The sequence below is a fragment of the Procambarus clarkii genome, chromosome 6, assembly GCF_040958095.1.
Source record: "Procambarus clarkii isolate CNS0578487 chromosome 6, FALCON_Pclarkii_2.0, whole genome shotgun sequence".
Taxonomy (NCBI): domain Eukaryota; kingdom Metazoa; phylum Arthropoda; class Malacostraca; order Decapoda; family Cambaridae; genus Procambarus; species Procambarus clarkii.
In genome coordinates, this window is record NC_091155.1 from 12,721,319 (window position 1) to 12,736,406 (window position 15,088).

At 45.0% G+C, this 15,088-nt stretch overlaps 1 protein-coding gene across 1 annotated transcript; it reads left to right on the forward strand.

Moving 5' to 3' along the window:
- Positions 1-313: 313 nt before the first annotated feature.
- LOC138355179 (uncharacterized) lies at positions 314-12,535 on the forward strand. The gene is made up of 2 exons (XM_069310020.1): positions 314-418; positions 10,898-12,535. The coding sequence occupies exons 1-2, from the start codon at positions 314-316 to the stop codon at positions 12,533-12,535; spliced, it is 1,743 nt and encodes a 580-aa protein (XP_069166121.1).
- Positions 12,536-15,088: the final 2,553 nt, after the last annotated feature.

Below are 15,088 nucleotides of genomic sequence, written 5' to 3' on the forward strand. Positions count from 1 at the left end.
CCGGCACACGAACTTAACAATATTATTCAGTCCGACATTCAGAGTGATGCAGGCACATACAAGTCCGTCGACACTGATAATTAACCGCTTCATCAACAAACAATTTTTTAATTCACTCGCTCTGCCAGGGATAACATCACACGTATGGCAATTGGAAATCTGCGTGCCATTTATCATGTTGCGAAATGCCAACCAGCCTAAACTTGGCAACGCCACGCGCCTTACAGCAAAAAAATTAATCAGCAACATCTTAGAAGCAACAATCTTGACAGGACCTTTGAAAAGTGAAGATGTCCTCATTCCTCCCATTCCTATGATTCCAACAGATATGCCATTTCAATTTAAGAGATTGTTATTTCCAATTCGATTGGCGTTTGGAATTACCATTAACAAAGCTCAGGGCCAATCTTTAGAATTGGTGAGTTTATATCTAGACACGGATTGCTTCTCACATGGACAATTATATTTTGTGTGTTCTAGAGTCGGCAAACCAGACAATCTCTATATCTTCACAGACAATGGAACAAAAAATATTGTATACCCACAAGCATTGTGAAATTAAACATTAGAAACGTGCACTTTCTCTTTTCTTTCTTTCCCACTTACCCAGACTGAGCCACAGCAACGTGTGGCGGGTACAGCTAGTATATAATATATACAACACTATGAGAGATCAAACGGATTGGCGTTGCTAGCCCTTACGCTAGCTTGCTTCACGGTTGACAATCAAAGTGCTTCTGGCGAAGTCTTCTTTGCGCTCTCGCTGGTACGCCTTGGCAATAAAGCCAGCAACACTCGATCAGCCCCACTGGCTAGTACCTTCCAGAACCGAAGTCTACAGCGCTCTTCTAGCCCCACTGGCTAGCACCTCCAGGAGTAAAGTCCACAGCGCTCGACCAGCCCACTTGGCTAGTCCATCCAGGAATAAAGTCCACAGCACTCGACCAGCCCACTTGGCTAGTCCATCCAGGAATAAAGTCGACAGCGCTCGACCAGCCCACTTAACTAGTCTCTCCAGGAGAAAAGTCCACAGCGGTCGACCAGCCCACTTGGCTAGTCCATCCAGGAATAAAGTCCACAGCACTCGACCAGCCCACTTGGCTAGTCCATCCAGGAGTACAGTCCACAGTGCTCGACCAGCCCACTAGTTAGTCCATCCAGGAATAAAGTCGACAGCGCTCGACCAGCCCACTTAACTAGTCTCTCCAGGAGAAAAGTCCACAGCGGTCGACCAGCCCACTTGGCTAATCCATCCAGTTCGACCTCTGTCTTCCACTGTCCTGTCTTTACTCCCTTCCCTAGCCTGCCTCAGGTCCCTCGTCACCTTAAAGCCTGGCAGGCTAAAAGATGGGAAGCTATGATTACTGGTAGGGTCGACTTGTATAGTTCGGCACCCAGATCGTAGATGGCGCCGAAGTCAGTGACAAATTGTTTAGGGAGGTTTACATATTTTGGTGTTCTTTGAATTGAGGTAATTACGGGAGAGTGATCAATTAACTTCACTGGAAAAGACACAGGTCCCAGCTGTAGCTTGTTGTGTCGTGCTCCCATCTCTGATGACAAAGAATCAGTGAATCTTCGTAGAAAATCAATCCCAATCAATATATCACCAGGGAATGTTAAATTATCCACCACAGGACATTCATGGATGCAAGGTTTGTCTTTCTCAATGTCAAAGATTAGAGTACATTTACCTAGAATGTCAAAATGTTGACCATTGACACCTGTTAACTGTGCATGACCTTCCTTAAGACGCACATGACTGAAGGTCCTAAATGAGTTTCATCTTATTGATAGTTACCAAACTACTAGTGTCCAGGAATGTGGTTAACCTCTTCCCGCATACCCTCACTTCAAAAGTGGGCCTCTCTTCCTCCTCGGAGGCCTTATCTCATAATCCCTCCTTGTTATTAGGGCAGTTAACTCTTTTGTGACCGTGTCCGCCACAACCCCAACACTTGGGGTCGTCTATGTAGTGCCAGCGAGGAGGCGGACCCACTCTACGGTGTCCTCCCCAGTGGCTCCTATGGGAATTATCTGCTCGCTCCTTAATTCGATGTACATCGTTCGTATCTACTGCTTGAACATAGGAGGATTATTTGGTGTCCGTTATGTCCATATACTGCCTATGAATATGCTGCAAGTCCCAAGCATAGTCTATTAAGCTGTAGAAATCCAAAATTACACTTGCAGCCGAAACATTGGCTCCAAATGTCCCGAGGATTAACATACAAAGCAGTTGGTTAGCCTTCTGTTGAATTTTCAGTACATCATACCCTAGTTCATTCCTTAAGTCACTCACTCTACGCATTATACCAGTTCCAAAGTCTTTGAGTGTTTCATTCGGGCCTCGTCTTAAACAACCTAAATACCTGTCAGCTGGTTTCTGTTATTCTCTCCTTATAGCGTCTCTTTATCGCTAAAACAAATTCTGGTCATATGTGTAAATAAACTCCTGGTCCTGCATTATGGAACCATTAGGGGTCTATTCAGGCTCTAGCGACTAAATTAATTTTAACCCGTCGTCCTGGACAGCTGATAAACATGAACCTACTTGCCATAGCCAGTCATCTATCTAACGGTTCCGTTCCACTATGTTCGGTGGTAAATCTTTGCAAACTCATTTGGGCAATTCTGGTATAGGCAATGAGAATGATGAAAATGTGGGCTGAGGCATACCATGAGATGGAGGGGTCATGGAGTGTTGAGTGTTGACCAAACCACACACTAGAAAGTAAAGGAGCGACAACGTTTTGGTCCGTCCTGGACCTTTCTCAAGTCGATTGTCCTGGACTATGCTCACAATGGTCCATCCTGGACCATTCTCATAAGCAACTTGAGAATGGTCCAGGACGGACCAAAACGTCTTCGTCCTTTCACTTTCTAGTGTGTGGTTTGGTCAACAAATTTCAGCCACGTTATTGTGACTCCTCGTCTGCACATGGCGTGTTGAGAATGGTAATGATTAGGGAAGAGTTAGTGTGAGATAGGGGTAGAGTGATGGTGGGGTTGATGATATTGTAGTTAGTTTACTAACTGCATAATAATTATTTACTTATAACAAATTTTAATTGAAATTATTTAAGTATATATAATTTACAAGGTGGATTATACTTGTGATCCTGTGGTCCTGGGTTCGATCCCAGGCGCCGGCGAGAAATAATGGGCAGAGTTTCTTTCACCCTATGCCCCTGTTACCTAGCAGTAAAATGGGTACCTGGGTGTTAGTCAGCTGTCACGGGCTGCTTCCTGGGGGTGGAGGCCTGGTCGAGGACCGGGCCGCGGGGACACTAAAAGCCCCGATATCATCTCAAGATAACCATTATTAACTACCCCCAAAATTTTGTGGAAGAGAAAACATCCGACAAGTCATTAAATCTTCTTACAGTCCGCTCAGGCAGTTTATTCATATAGTTCCTTTAATTATCTAAAAATAATATTAAAACTATTTGTTGGAAATTTCCCACAACACCCTCTCCACCACTCCCTCACCATCATGCTCTCTCCACCACTCCCTCACCACCACGCCCTCACCACCACTCCTTCTCCACCACGCCCTCACCACCACTCCTTCTCCACCACGCCCTCACCACCACTCCTTCTCCACCACGCCCTCACCACCACTCCTTCTCCACCACCACCACACCATCTCCAGCAATATTTCGCTCGCAATATTCCTTCACTACCTACCCGGCCTACCCCGCCGTTATTTCTGTCGCTCTTACCACCAGAAATCATTCCAACATTGATGGTCAGTAATCTCTGGAGACGTTTCCTGCCGACGATTGGAATACAAGGTGGAGATAGATAGAAAGAGAGAGAGAGAGAGAGAGAGAGAGAGAGAGAGAGAGAGAGAGAGAGAGAGAGAGAGAGAGAGAGAGAGAGAGAGAGAGAGAGAGAGAGAGAGAGAGAGAGAGAGAGAGAGAGAAGAATCTGGTCAAAGCCTTGACTCGCAACATCTTTACTTCTTCGTCATTATCTTCTTCTCATCTTAGATATCTTCTTCTTCCGTTCTTCGTGAAGAGAAGTAGGACAAGAAGGGTTGGGGGAAGAATCTCCTGGGTGATGGATGAAGGACGCCCGCGCCACTACTACAGAAACCTCTGCCTCACCAAACTCAAGAGGAAGCAGCCCTTAGAAACAGATATATATATATATATATATATATATATATATATATATATATATATATGTCGTACCTAGTAGCCAGAACGCACTTCTCAGCCTACTATGCAAGGCCCGATTTGCCTAATAAGCCAAGTTTTCCTGAATTAATATATTTTCTCTATTTTTTTCTTATGAAATGATAAAGCTACCCATTTCATTATGTATGAGGTCAATTGTTTTTTACTGGAGTTAAAATTAACGTAGATATATGACCGAACCTAACCAACCCTACCTAACCTAACCTAACCTATCTTTTTAGGTTAGGTTAGGTTAGGTAGCCAAAAAAGTTAGGTTAGGTTAGGTTAGGTAGATTAGGTATTCGAAAAACAATTAATTCATGAAAACTTGGCTTATTAGGCAAATTGGGCCTTGCATAGTAGGCTGAGAAGTGCGTTCTGGCTACTAGGTACGACATATATATATATATATATATATATACATATATATATATACATATATATATATACATATATATATATATATATATATATATATATATATATATATATATATATATATATATATATTTATATATATATATATATATATATATATATATATATATATATATATATATATATATATATATATATATATATATATATATATATATATATATATATATGTCGTACCTAATAGCCAGAACGCACATTTTGGCCTACTATGCAAGGCCCGATTTGCCTAATAAGCCAAGTTTTCCTGAATTAATATATTTTCTTTAATTTTTTTTCTTTTGAAATGGTAAAGCTACCCATTTCATTATGTATGAGGTCAACTTTTTTTATTGGAGTTAAAATTAACATAGATATATGACCGAACCTAACCAACCCTACCTAACCTAACCTAACCTATCTTTCTAGGTGAGGTTAGATTAGGTAGCCGAAAAAGTTAGGTTAGGTTAGGTTAGGTAGGTTAGGTAGCCGAAAAACAATTAATTCATGAAAACTTGGCTTATTAGGCAAATCGGGCCTTGCATAGTAGGCTGAGAAGTGCGTTCTGGCTATTAGGTACGACATATATATATATATATATATATATATATATATATATATATATATATATATATATATATATATATATATATATCCCCCCTATATATATATATATATATATATATATATATATATGTATGTATGTATATAAATATATATATATATATATATATATATATATATATATATATATATATATATATATATATTTTATATATATTATGTATATATATATAATATATATTTTATATAATAAAAAAAAATATATATATATATTATTAAATATGACCGAAAAAGTAAGATTAATAATTCTAACACGAATTTTCTCAATATTTCTTATGTTTCTTTTCACTGTCGATGGTCATTGAAAAATCAATTCTCCAAAATTCATTTTTATTTATAGTCTGACACGACACTTGAACGGGTTTCGTAATAACTTATTACATTTTTAAAGACTTTAGTTTACACACACACAACTATAACCTGCAAACACTAAACAGAGCTCTACTATCCTATCATTTAAACAGCTTTCATCTTATATACCCGCATTTGGGTGAGATGATATGTTACAACAGTTTTGGATGAGGTGAACAAAACTTTCAACACAACATAGAACAAACTTTCAACACAAGATAGAGCAAAATTTCAACACAAGACAGAACACGGTGTATTGGGTATAAATTGGGTAAATTAAGGGAAGAATGGAAGTAATTGCAAAAATTAACCCATATTTCTTGATGCTCCTATATTGGTGCGGAGTCTTGAAGTGGGTAGAATATAGTTGTGCATTAAATGGCTGTTGATTGCTGGTGTTGACTTCTTGATGTGTAGTGCACCGCAGATGTCAAGCCGCCTGCTATCGCTGTATCTATCGATGATTTCTGTGTTGTTTGTTAAGACTTCTCTGGTGAAGGTCGGTGGTGCTGACCTTCAGCATATCCGCTGAGATAGTTCGAGGTACCCAGAGTGGTGGGAGGTGCGCTTGTTGATACACGCAGCCCAATATTACGCTGAGGGTCTCCGCCGCTGGTGCGTTAAAGAAGAGACGTACAGCGTCAAAGGACGCCAAGATCCCACTGGGTTCTCTCATTTTCAGAACGTCGATGAGGGCCCTTCGTCGTCCACACCCTTCATCGCTCTCTCTACCCGACCCTCACCATCACCTCGTCCTCCACACTCCCCTCTCCCTCCCCTCTCCTCCTTCTCCCCCTTCTGACCCTCTTCTCGTCCTTTCCCTCCCACAACTCTCACTGCCCCTAACCTCCGCCTCTCCTCCCGCCTGTCCCGTTGCCCTCCTTAAGTAGGACTCTCTCCTGTTGTGACAAGCAACGTCTCATTTAAAGTCGAAAATTGGGTTCGGTTTTCAATAGATTTTTTCAACATATGATCAACGGTTCGTCACACACACAACGTAACCATGGCATTGCAAGACAGTAATAATTAAAAGATTGCATTTTGGCATTTTGGTTGCATTGTGTGTTTGTTTGACATGTTAAGTGCATGCTCTACATGCATGTTCAGAGAGAGAGAGAGAGAGAGAGAGAGAGAGAGAGAGAGAGAGAGAGAGAGAGAGAGAGAGAGAGAGAGACAGAGACAGAGACAGAGACAGAGACAGAGACAGAGACAGAGACAGAGACAGAGAGACAGAGACAGAGACAGAGACAGAGACAGAGACAGAGACAGAGAGAGAAAGAGAGAGAGAGGAAGGGGGGAGAGAGACAGAGACCCGGGTATCGCCGGGTACGCCATTAATGTGAAGCAATAATTAAGACTCCCTTGGCCTTTATAATGCTGACCAAAATACATGTAAAACCTGAGGATTCCTTTCAGCTCGTGAAAGACTGACTAAGTCCTCCTCCTCCGTCTTCCTCACACTAAAATGGTGACGGATTTTCCCGATAAAATCAAATCTATTCCGTCCTCTCAAATTCCCGAACATTTCCCTCACTATTCTCTAATATTTTCGTTCTCTCTATTCTGAGCCTGTCTAAAGTCGCCTTGCTCTTCACTAAAGGCGTTGTCGTGTATAATGTCGACTTTTCCTGGCAAAACTGTCTCCTTTTTCTTACCGGGAGCGATAATACCTTTTTATGCGAGTGCTTGTCTCGTCTATATCAGGTGCCGTTGTTTTCATATTCTTTATATATATAGTAACCTTAAAATAAAGTTTTATGAAGTAATTACTTTTTGGGGCCAGAACTTTCTGTGTGTTAAGAGGTTAGTTTTGTTTATGATCAGTGCTCTAGTTTACAGTACTAAGATAACATTTTGGTTCATGTGAATGTTGGGGGTTCAAAGAATTATTACCAAAGACATGTTAACTCTGATATTTTTGTTATGTTAGCAGTGAAAATTTATATATATATATTTTCAGCTACGTCTCCAAGTTCTTTGAATTTACATTTTCTCTACCCAATTTTTTTGTGTACGTGAATCCACTGATAAGTTCTTGAACGAAAATGGAATAAAATAATTTCCATTCTAATCTATATAAATAAAAATGGAAATGTTCGTTTGTTCAAAATCGCTAATCTCCGAAAGTTCTTCACCGATTGCTTTGAAATTTTCACACAACGTTCCATTCTCATCCGAGCAGGTTTTTATATACATATTATATAGATGTCACGTCTGTGACGGAAAAAAAACATGCTTTTTTGAAAAACAATTTTTCATGTGAGGGAAATCTTCGAAACCACTTTACCGATTGCTTTGAAATTTTGACACAACGTTGCATTCGAATAGGCGCGTATGTTTTTTATACCTACTATATACATGCCTCACCTATGACAGGAAAAAACATGCTATTTTTTAAAAACATCGCCATCTGTTGGACGTAAGAGCAACGCATACGGTAATCTCCGAAAGTTATTCACCGATTGCTTTGAAATTCTGACACAACGTTCCATTCGAATATGCACATGTTTTTATATACCTACTATATAGATGCCACACCTGAGACAGATAAAACATGCCTTTTTCGAAAACAGCGCCATCTGTTGCACATAATAGCAACACACTTGCAATACTAAATATGTTACGAATTCCATTTCGATGTTTCCGATTGCATTGACAAATTTAATTTTCATAGATTTCGATTTATTTTAATTTGTATTGAATGATTTTGTGTGACATTGTGTTGGAATTGAGCTGTGTTGTTTACCATACCGTTCATTTCATAAGTATAAGTATACATGCCACACCTGTGACAGGTAAAAATATTCTTTTTTTTCAAGAAATAGTGTCATCTGTTGCAAGAAAGAGCCACACACACACACTGTCCTAAATATGTTACGATTCCATTTCAATGTCTTCGACTGCATTGACAAATTAAATTTTCATACATTTCGATTTATTTTCATTTTGATTTAATTATTTTGTGTGACATAGCATTGAAACTGAGCTATGTTGTTTACCATATTGTTAATTTCGTGTGTATAAGTATAGATGCCACACCTGTGACAGGTAATTTTTTTTTTAAAGAGCGCACATAAGAGCCATCCACACTATACTAAATATGTTACGATTCCATTTCATTGTTTCCAGTTGCATTGATCAATTGAATTTTCATATATATCGAATTACTTTCACTTTGGTTTAATTATTTTGTGTGTCATTGCGATGAAATTGAGGATTTGAGCTTTGTTGTTCACCATACCATTCATTTCATGAGAGTAGTTTATTTTTTTAGTTTTTCATTGTTTTTCATTGCATTTTTCAATTGTTTTTATTATATTTCAGTGATGGGAACATCAGATCATTTGATGTTCTCAATTTTCTGATGGGAACATCAGATCACATGGGAATGTATCAGATGAGGGAGTTGGGAATGGTGGGGAGGACGAGGGGACGAGAATGGGGGATAGTACTGAGGATGACATGACAGGGGAGAGGGGAATGGTGGGGAAAACGAAGGGACGGGGGAGTTGGAATGGTGGGGAGGAGAAGACAATGCAATGAAGAATGGTGTGAATGATAAGGGAACAGGAGAGTGGGGGATGGTGTGCGGAGGACGAGGGGACGGGGAGTGGGGATAATGGGGAGGACACAGGGATGGGGGAGGGAGAAAATTTCGGGGAGAACGAGGGGGCGGGGGAGTGGGGAATGGTTGGGAGGACGAGGGGACGGAAGAGGAAGAATGGTGGGAGGACTGGGAGACAAGGGTAAGATTGTTGGAGCTCAGACACGCTCATGCATTGCTGAGCCACAGCAACGCGTGGCAGGGTACAGCTAGGTTCTAATAAAATACTGCTGAGTAAATCCACTAAGGCATTATGGTGGGCGCGAACCTACGAAATTGGTATGCCAAGCCGCATACTCTACCACTAGACCACCCTGACTTGTAGGTCACGGTGGACTAGTGGTCCACTTTCACCGTGACTAATAGTCACGGTGTCCCACAACAGGGGCACCGTGACCACTAGTAATAACACCACCAGAGTCACACCACCGAATTTCTTCTGAAATCACAGGAAGTCTGGAGGCCCGTACTGAGGCCAGTCCAGGTACGATGATCCACACGCACTAGGGTGGAAGGGTAGAGTGGCCCTACACCTCGGGTGGAAGGGTAGAGTGGCCCTACACCTCGGGTGGAAGGGTAGAGTGGCCCTACACCTCGGGTGGAAGGGTAGAGTGGCCCTACACCTCGGGTGGAAGGGCAGATTGTTAATACACCTCGGGTGGAAGGGTAGAGCGGTCCTACACCTCGGGTGGAAGGGTAGAGCGGTCCTACACCTCGGGTGGAAGGGCAGATTGTTAATACACCTCGGGTGGAAGGGCAGATTGTTAATACACCTCGGGTGGAAGGGTAGAGCGGTCCTACACCTCGGGTGGAAGGGTAGAGCGGTCCTACACCTCGGGTGGAAGGGTAGAGCGGTCCTACACCTCGGGTGGAAGGGCAGATTGTTAATACACCTCGGGTGGAAGGGTAGAGCGGTCCTACACCTCGGGTGGAAGGGTAGAGCGGTCCTACACCTCGGGTGGAAGGGTAGAGCGGTCCTACACCTCGGGTGGAAGGGCAGAGGGGTCCTACACCTAGGGTGGAAGGGCAGAGTGTTCCTACACCTCGGGTGGAAGGGCAGAGTGTTCCTACACCTCGGGTGGAAGGGCAGCTTGTTAATACACCTCGGGTGGAAGGGCAGAGTGTTCCTACACCTCGGGTGGAAGGGCAGATTGGCTCTACACCTCGGGTGGAAGGGCAGAGTGTTCCTACACCTCGGGTGGAAGGGCAGAGTGGTCCTACACCTCGGGTGGAAGGGCAGAGTGTTCCTACATCTCGGGTGGAAGGGCAGAGTGTTCCTACATCTCGGGTGGAAGGGCAGAGTGGCTCAACACCTCGGGTGGAAGGGCAGAGTGTTCCTACACCTCGGGTGGAAGGGTAGAGCGGTCCTACACCTCGGGTGGAAGGGTAGAGCGGTCCTACACCTCGGGTGGAAGGGTAGAGCGGTCCTACACCTCGGGTGGAAGGGCAGAGGGGTCCTACACCTAGGGTGGAAGGGCAGAGTGTTCCTACACCTCGGGTGGAAGGGCAGAGTGTTCCTACACCTCGGGTGGAAGGGCAGAGTGGCTCAACACCTCGGGTGGAAGGGCAGAGTGTTCCTACACCTCGGGTGGAAGGGTAGAGCGGTCCTACACCTCGGGTGGAAGGGTAGAGCGGTCCTACACCTCGGGTGGAAGGGCAGAGGGGTCCTACACCTAGGGTGGAAGGGCAGAGTGTTCCTACACCTCGGGTGGAAGGGCAGAGTGTTCCTACACCTCGGGTGGAAGGGCAGCTTGTTAATACACCTCGGGTGGAAGGCCAGAGTGTTCCTACACCTCGGGTGGAAGGGCAGATTGGCTCTACACCTCGGGTGGAAGGGCAGAGTGTTCCTACACCTCGGGTGGAAGGGCAGAGTGGTCCTACACCTCGGGTGGAAGGGCAGAGTGTTCCTACATCTCGGGTGGAAGGGCAGAGTGTTCCTACATCTCGGGTGGAAGGGCAGATTGTTAATACACCTCGGGTGGAAGGGCAGAGTGGCCTTACACCTCGGGTGGAAGGGCAGAGGAGTCCTACACCTCGGGTGGAAGGGCAGAGTGTTCCTACACCTCGGGTGGAAGGGCAGAGTGGCCCTACACCTCGGGTGGAAGGGAAGAGTGTTCCTACACCTCGGGTGGAAGGGCAGAGTGTTCCTACATCTCGGGTGGAAGGGCAGATTGTTAATACACCTCGGGTGGAAGGGCAGAGTGGCCTTACACCTCGGGTGGAAGGGCAGAGGAGTCCTACACCTCGGGTGGAAGGGCAGAGTGGTCCTACACCTCGGGTAGAAGGGCAGAGTGGTCCTACACCTCGGGTGGAAGGGCAGAGTGGCCTTACACCTCGGGTGGAAGGGCAGAGTGGCCTTACACCTCGGGTGGAAGGGCAGAGGAGTCCTACACCTCGGGTGGAAGGGCAGAGTGGTCCTACACCTCGGGTGGAAGGGCAGAGGAGTCCTACACCTCGGGTGGAAGGGCAGAGGGGCCCTACACCTCGGGTGGAAGGGCAGAGGAGTCCTACACCTCGGGTGGAAGGGCAGAGTGGTCCTACACCTCGGGTGGAAGGGCAGAGTGGTCCTACAGCTCGGGTGGAAGGGCAGAGTGGCCCTACACCTCGGGTGGAAGGGCAGAGGGGCCCTACACCTCGGGTGGAAGGGCAGAGGGGCCCTACACCTCGGGTGGAAGGGCAGAGTGGCCCTACACCTCGGGTGGAAGGGCAGAGGGGCCCTACACCTCGGGTGGAAGGGCAGAGTGGCCCTACACCTCGGGTGGAAGTGCAGAGCGGCCCTACACCTCGGGTGGAAGAGCAGAGTGGCCCTACAACTCGGGTGGAAGGGCAGAGGGGCCCTACACCTCGGGTGGAAGGGCAGAGTGGCCCTACACCCCGGGTGGAAGGGCAGAGTGGCCCTACAACTCGGGTGGAAGGGCAGAGGGGCCCTACACCTCGGGTGGAAGGGCAGAGTGGCCCTACACCTCGGGTGGAAGGACAGAGTGGCCCTACAACTCGGGTGGAAGAGCAGAGTGGCCCTACACCTCGGGTGGAAGGGCAGAGTGGCCCTACACCTCGGGTGGAAGGACAGAGTGGCCCTACAACTCGGGTGGAAGAGCAGAGTGGCCCTACAACTCGGGTGGAAGGGCAGAGTGGCCCTACACCTCGGGTGGAAGGACAGAGCGGCCCTACACCTCGGGTGGAAGAGCAGAGTGGCCCTACAACTCGGGTGGAAGGGCAGAGGGGCCCTACACCTCGGGTGGAAGGCCAGAGTGGTCCTACACCTCGGGTGGAAGGACAGAGTGGCCCTACAACTCGGGTGGAAGTGCAGAGTGGCCCTACACCTCGGGTGGAAGGGCAGAGTGGTCCTACACTTTAAGCCCCAACTTCAGAAACCACAATATCGTGATATATAACAATCTCGAGAGGATTTTCTCACTGAATATCACTTGTGAAGTGTGAAAATATTCCTTTTAAATATTTCTTTGTGGTTCACTCCTTACATAATCCTTTCATCAGTATGTCAGCAATGCACCAGGAAGCCTGACGCCTCGCGTCTCTCCACTGTGAGAGACGCCAGAGGAGTGTTCATCCTCCACTGAGAGACACGCCAGAGGAGTGTTCATCCTCCACTGTGAGAGACACCAGAGGAGTGTTCATCCTCCACTGTGAGAGACACCAGAGGAGTGTTCATCCTCCACTGTGAGGGACGCCAGAGGAGTGTTCATCCTCCACTGTGAGAGACGCCAAATGAGTGCTCATTCTCCACTGTGAGAGACACCAGAGGAGCGGCCATCCTCCACTGTGAGAGACGCCAGAGGAGCGGCCGTCCTCCACTGTGAGAGACGCCAGAGGAGCGGCCATCCTCCACTGTGAGAGACGTCAGAGGAGCGGCCGTCCTCCACTGTGAGAGACGCCAGAGGAGCGGCCATCCTCCACTGTGAGAGACGCCAGAGGAGCGGCCGTCCTCCACTGTGAGAGACGCCAGAGGAGCGGTCATCCTCCACTGTGAGAGACGCCAGAGGAGCGGCCGTCCTCCACTATGAGAGACGCCAGAGGAGCGGTCATCCTCCACTGTGAGAGACGCCAGAGGAGCGGCCGTCCTCCACTATGAGAGACGCCAGAGGAGCGGTCATCCTCCACTGTGAGAGACGCCAGAGGAGCGGCCATCCTCCACTGTGAGAGACGCCAGAGGAGCGGTCATCCTCCACTGTGACAACTGTCAACACAGCAGACGACGATCCACTTGAAGCCAGGAAATTACCTCATTTCCCTTTTTCCGGAATAGTAAGAGACCATTACAAAACTATTGGACACAAGTGGCTGGCTGAGACCGTATTGATTATCCTCTCATGCTTCTAAGTGGTGAAAATGTGATCATTTTTGCATAACAGAAAAGACCGGAAAATAAACTTCAAAAGGACTTCCTCTTTACCGTGAATCCTTGTTTATAACACGTTATTTTCATTGTGAATAACAGAATCAAGAGTCTTCATTACTATCATTATCTAATAAGTAAATAATAGTAATAATAATAATAATAATAATTAAATAATAATAATAAGCCTATTGCTATTTCAGACAGGTATCTGTACCGCCAACACCCCCCATGGCGAGCAGTACACCTCCTCTCGTGTTACCTTCGTCAGGTAGCAGGGACACCTCTCCTGCTGTGTTACCTTCGTCAGGTAGCAGGGACACCTCACCTGCTGTGTTACCTTCGTCAGGTAGCAGGGACACCTCACCTGCTGTGTTACTCTGCCAAAACTCATTTATATATATATATATATATATATATATATATATATATATATATATATATATATATATATATATATATATATATATATATATATATATATATATTAGTATATTTTGGTAGCAGTCTTTCCTGTAGACATATATTATTAAATATGACCGAAAAAGTAAGATTAATAATTCTAACATGAATTTTCTCTATCTTTCGTACATTTCTTTTCACTGTTGGTGGTAATTCAAAAATCAATTCTCCAAAATTCATTTTTATTTCTAGTCTGACGCGACACTGAGTGCGTTTCGTAAAACTTATTACATTTTCAAAGACTTTAGTTTACACATACACAACTGAATAGAACTTACACATCTCCGATTTGTTTATATCTACATTTGAGTGAGGTGGATGGGGTGAGGTGGCATTAATAGGGTATTAATTTCATCAACACAAGACAGAACACGAAACAATGGGTATTGAATGGAAGTGATTGTAGAAAGCCTATTGGTCCATATTTCTTGATGCTTCTATATTGGAGCGGAGTCTTGAGGTGGGTAGAATATAGATGTGCATTAATTGGCTGTTGATTGCTGGTGTTGACTTTTTAATGTGTAGTGCCTCGCAAACGTCAAGCCGCCTGCTATTGCTGTATCTATCGATGATTTCTATGTTGTTTACTAGGATTTCTCTGGCGATGGTTTGGTTGTGGGAAGAGATTATATGTTCCTTAATGGAGCCCTGTTGCTTATGCATCGTTAAACGCCTAGAAAGAGATGTTGTTGTCTTGCCTATATACTGGGTTTTTTGGAGCTTACAGTCCCCAAGAGGGCATTTGAAGGCATAGACGACGTTAGTCTCTTTTAAAGCGTTCTGCTTTGTGTCTGGAGAGTTTCTCATGAGTAGGCTGGCCGTTTTTCTGGTTTTATAGTAAATCGTCAGTTGTATCTTCTGATTTTTGTCTGTAGGGATAACGTTTCTATTAACAATATCTTTCAGGACCCTTTCCTCCGTTTTATGAGCTGTGGAAAAGAAGTTCCTGTAAAATAGTCTAATAGGGGGTATAGGTGTTGTGTTAGTTGTCTCTTCAGAGGTTGCATGGCGTTTCACTTTCTTTCTTATGATGTCTTCGACGAAACCATTGGAGAAGCGGTTTCAGAAGCAATGAAACCATTGCTTCTCCAA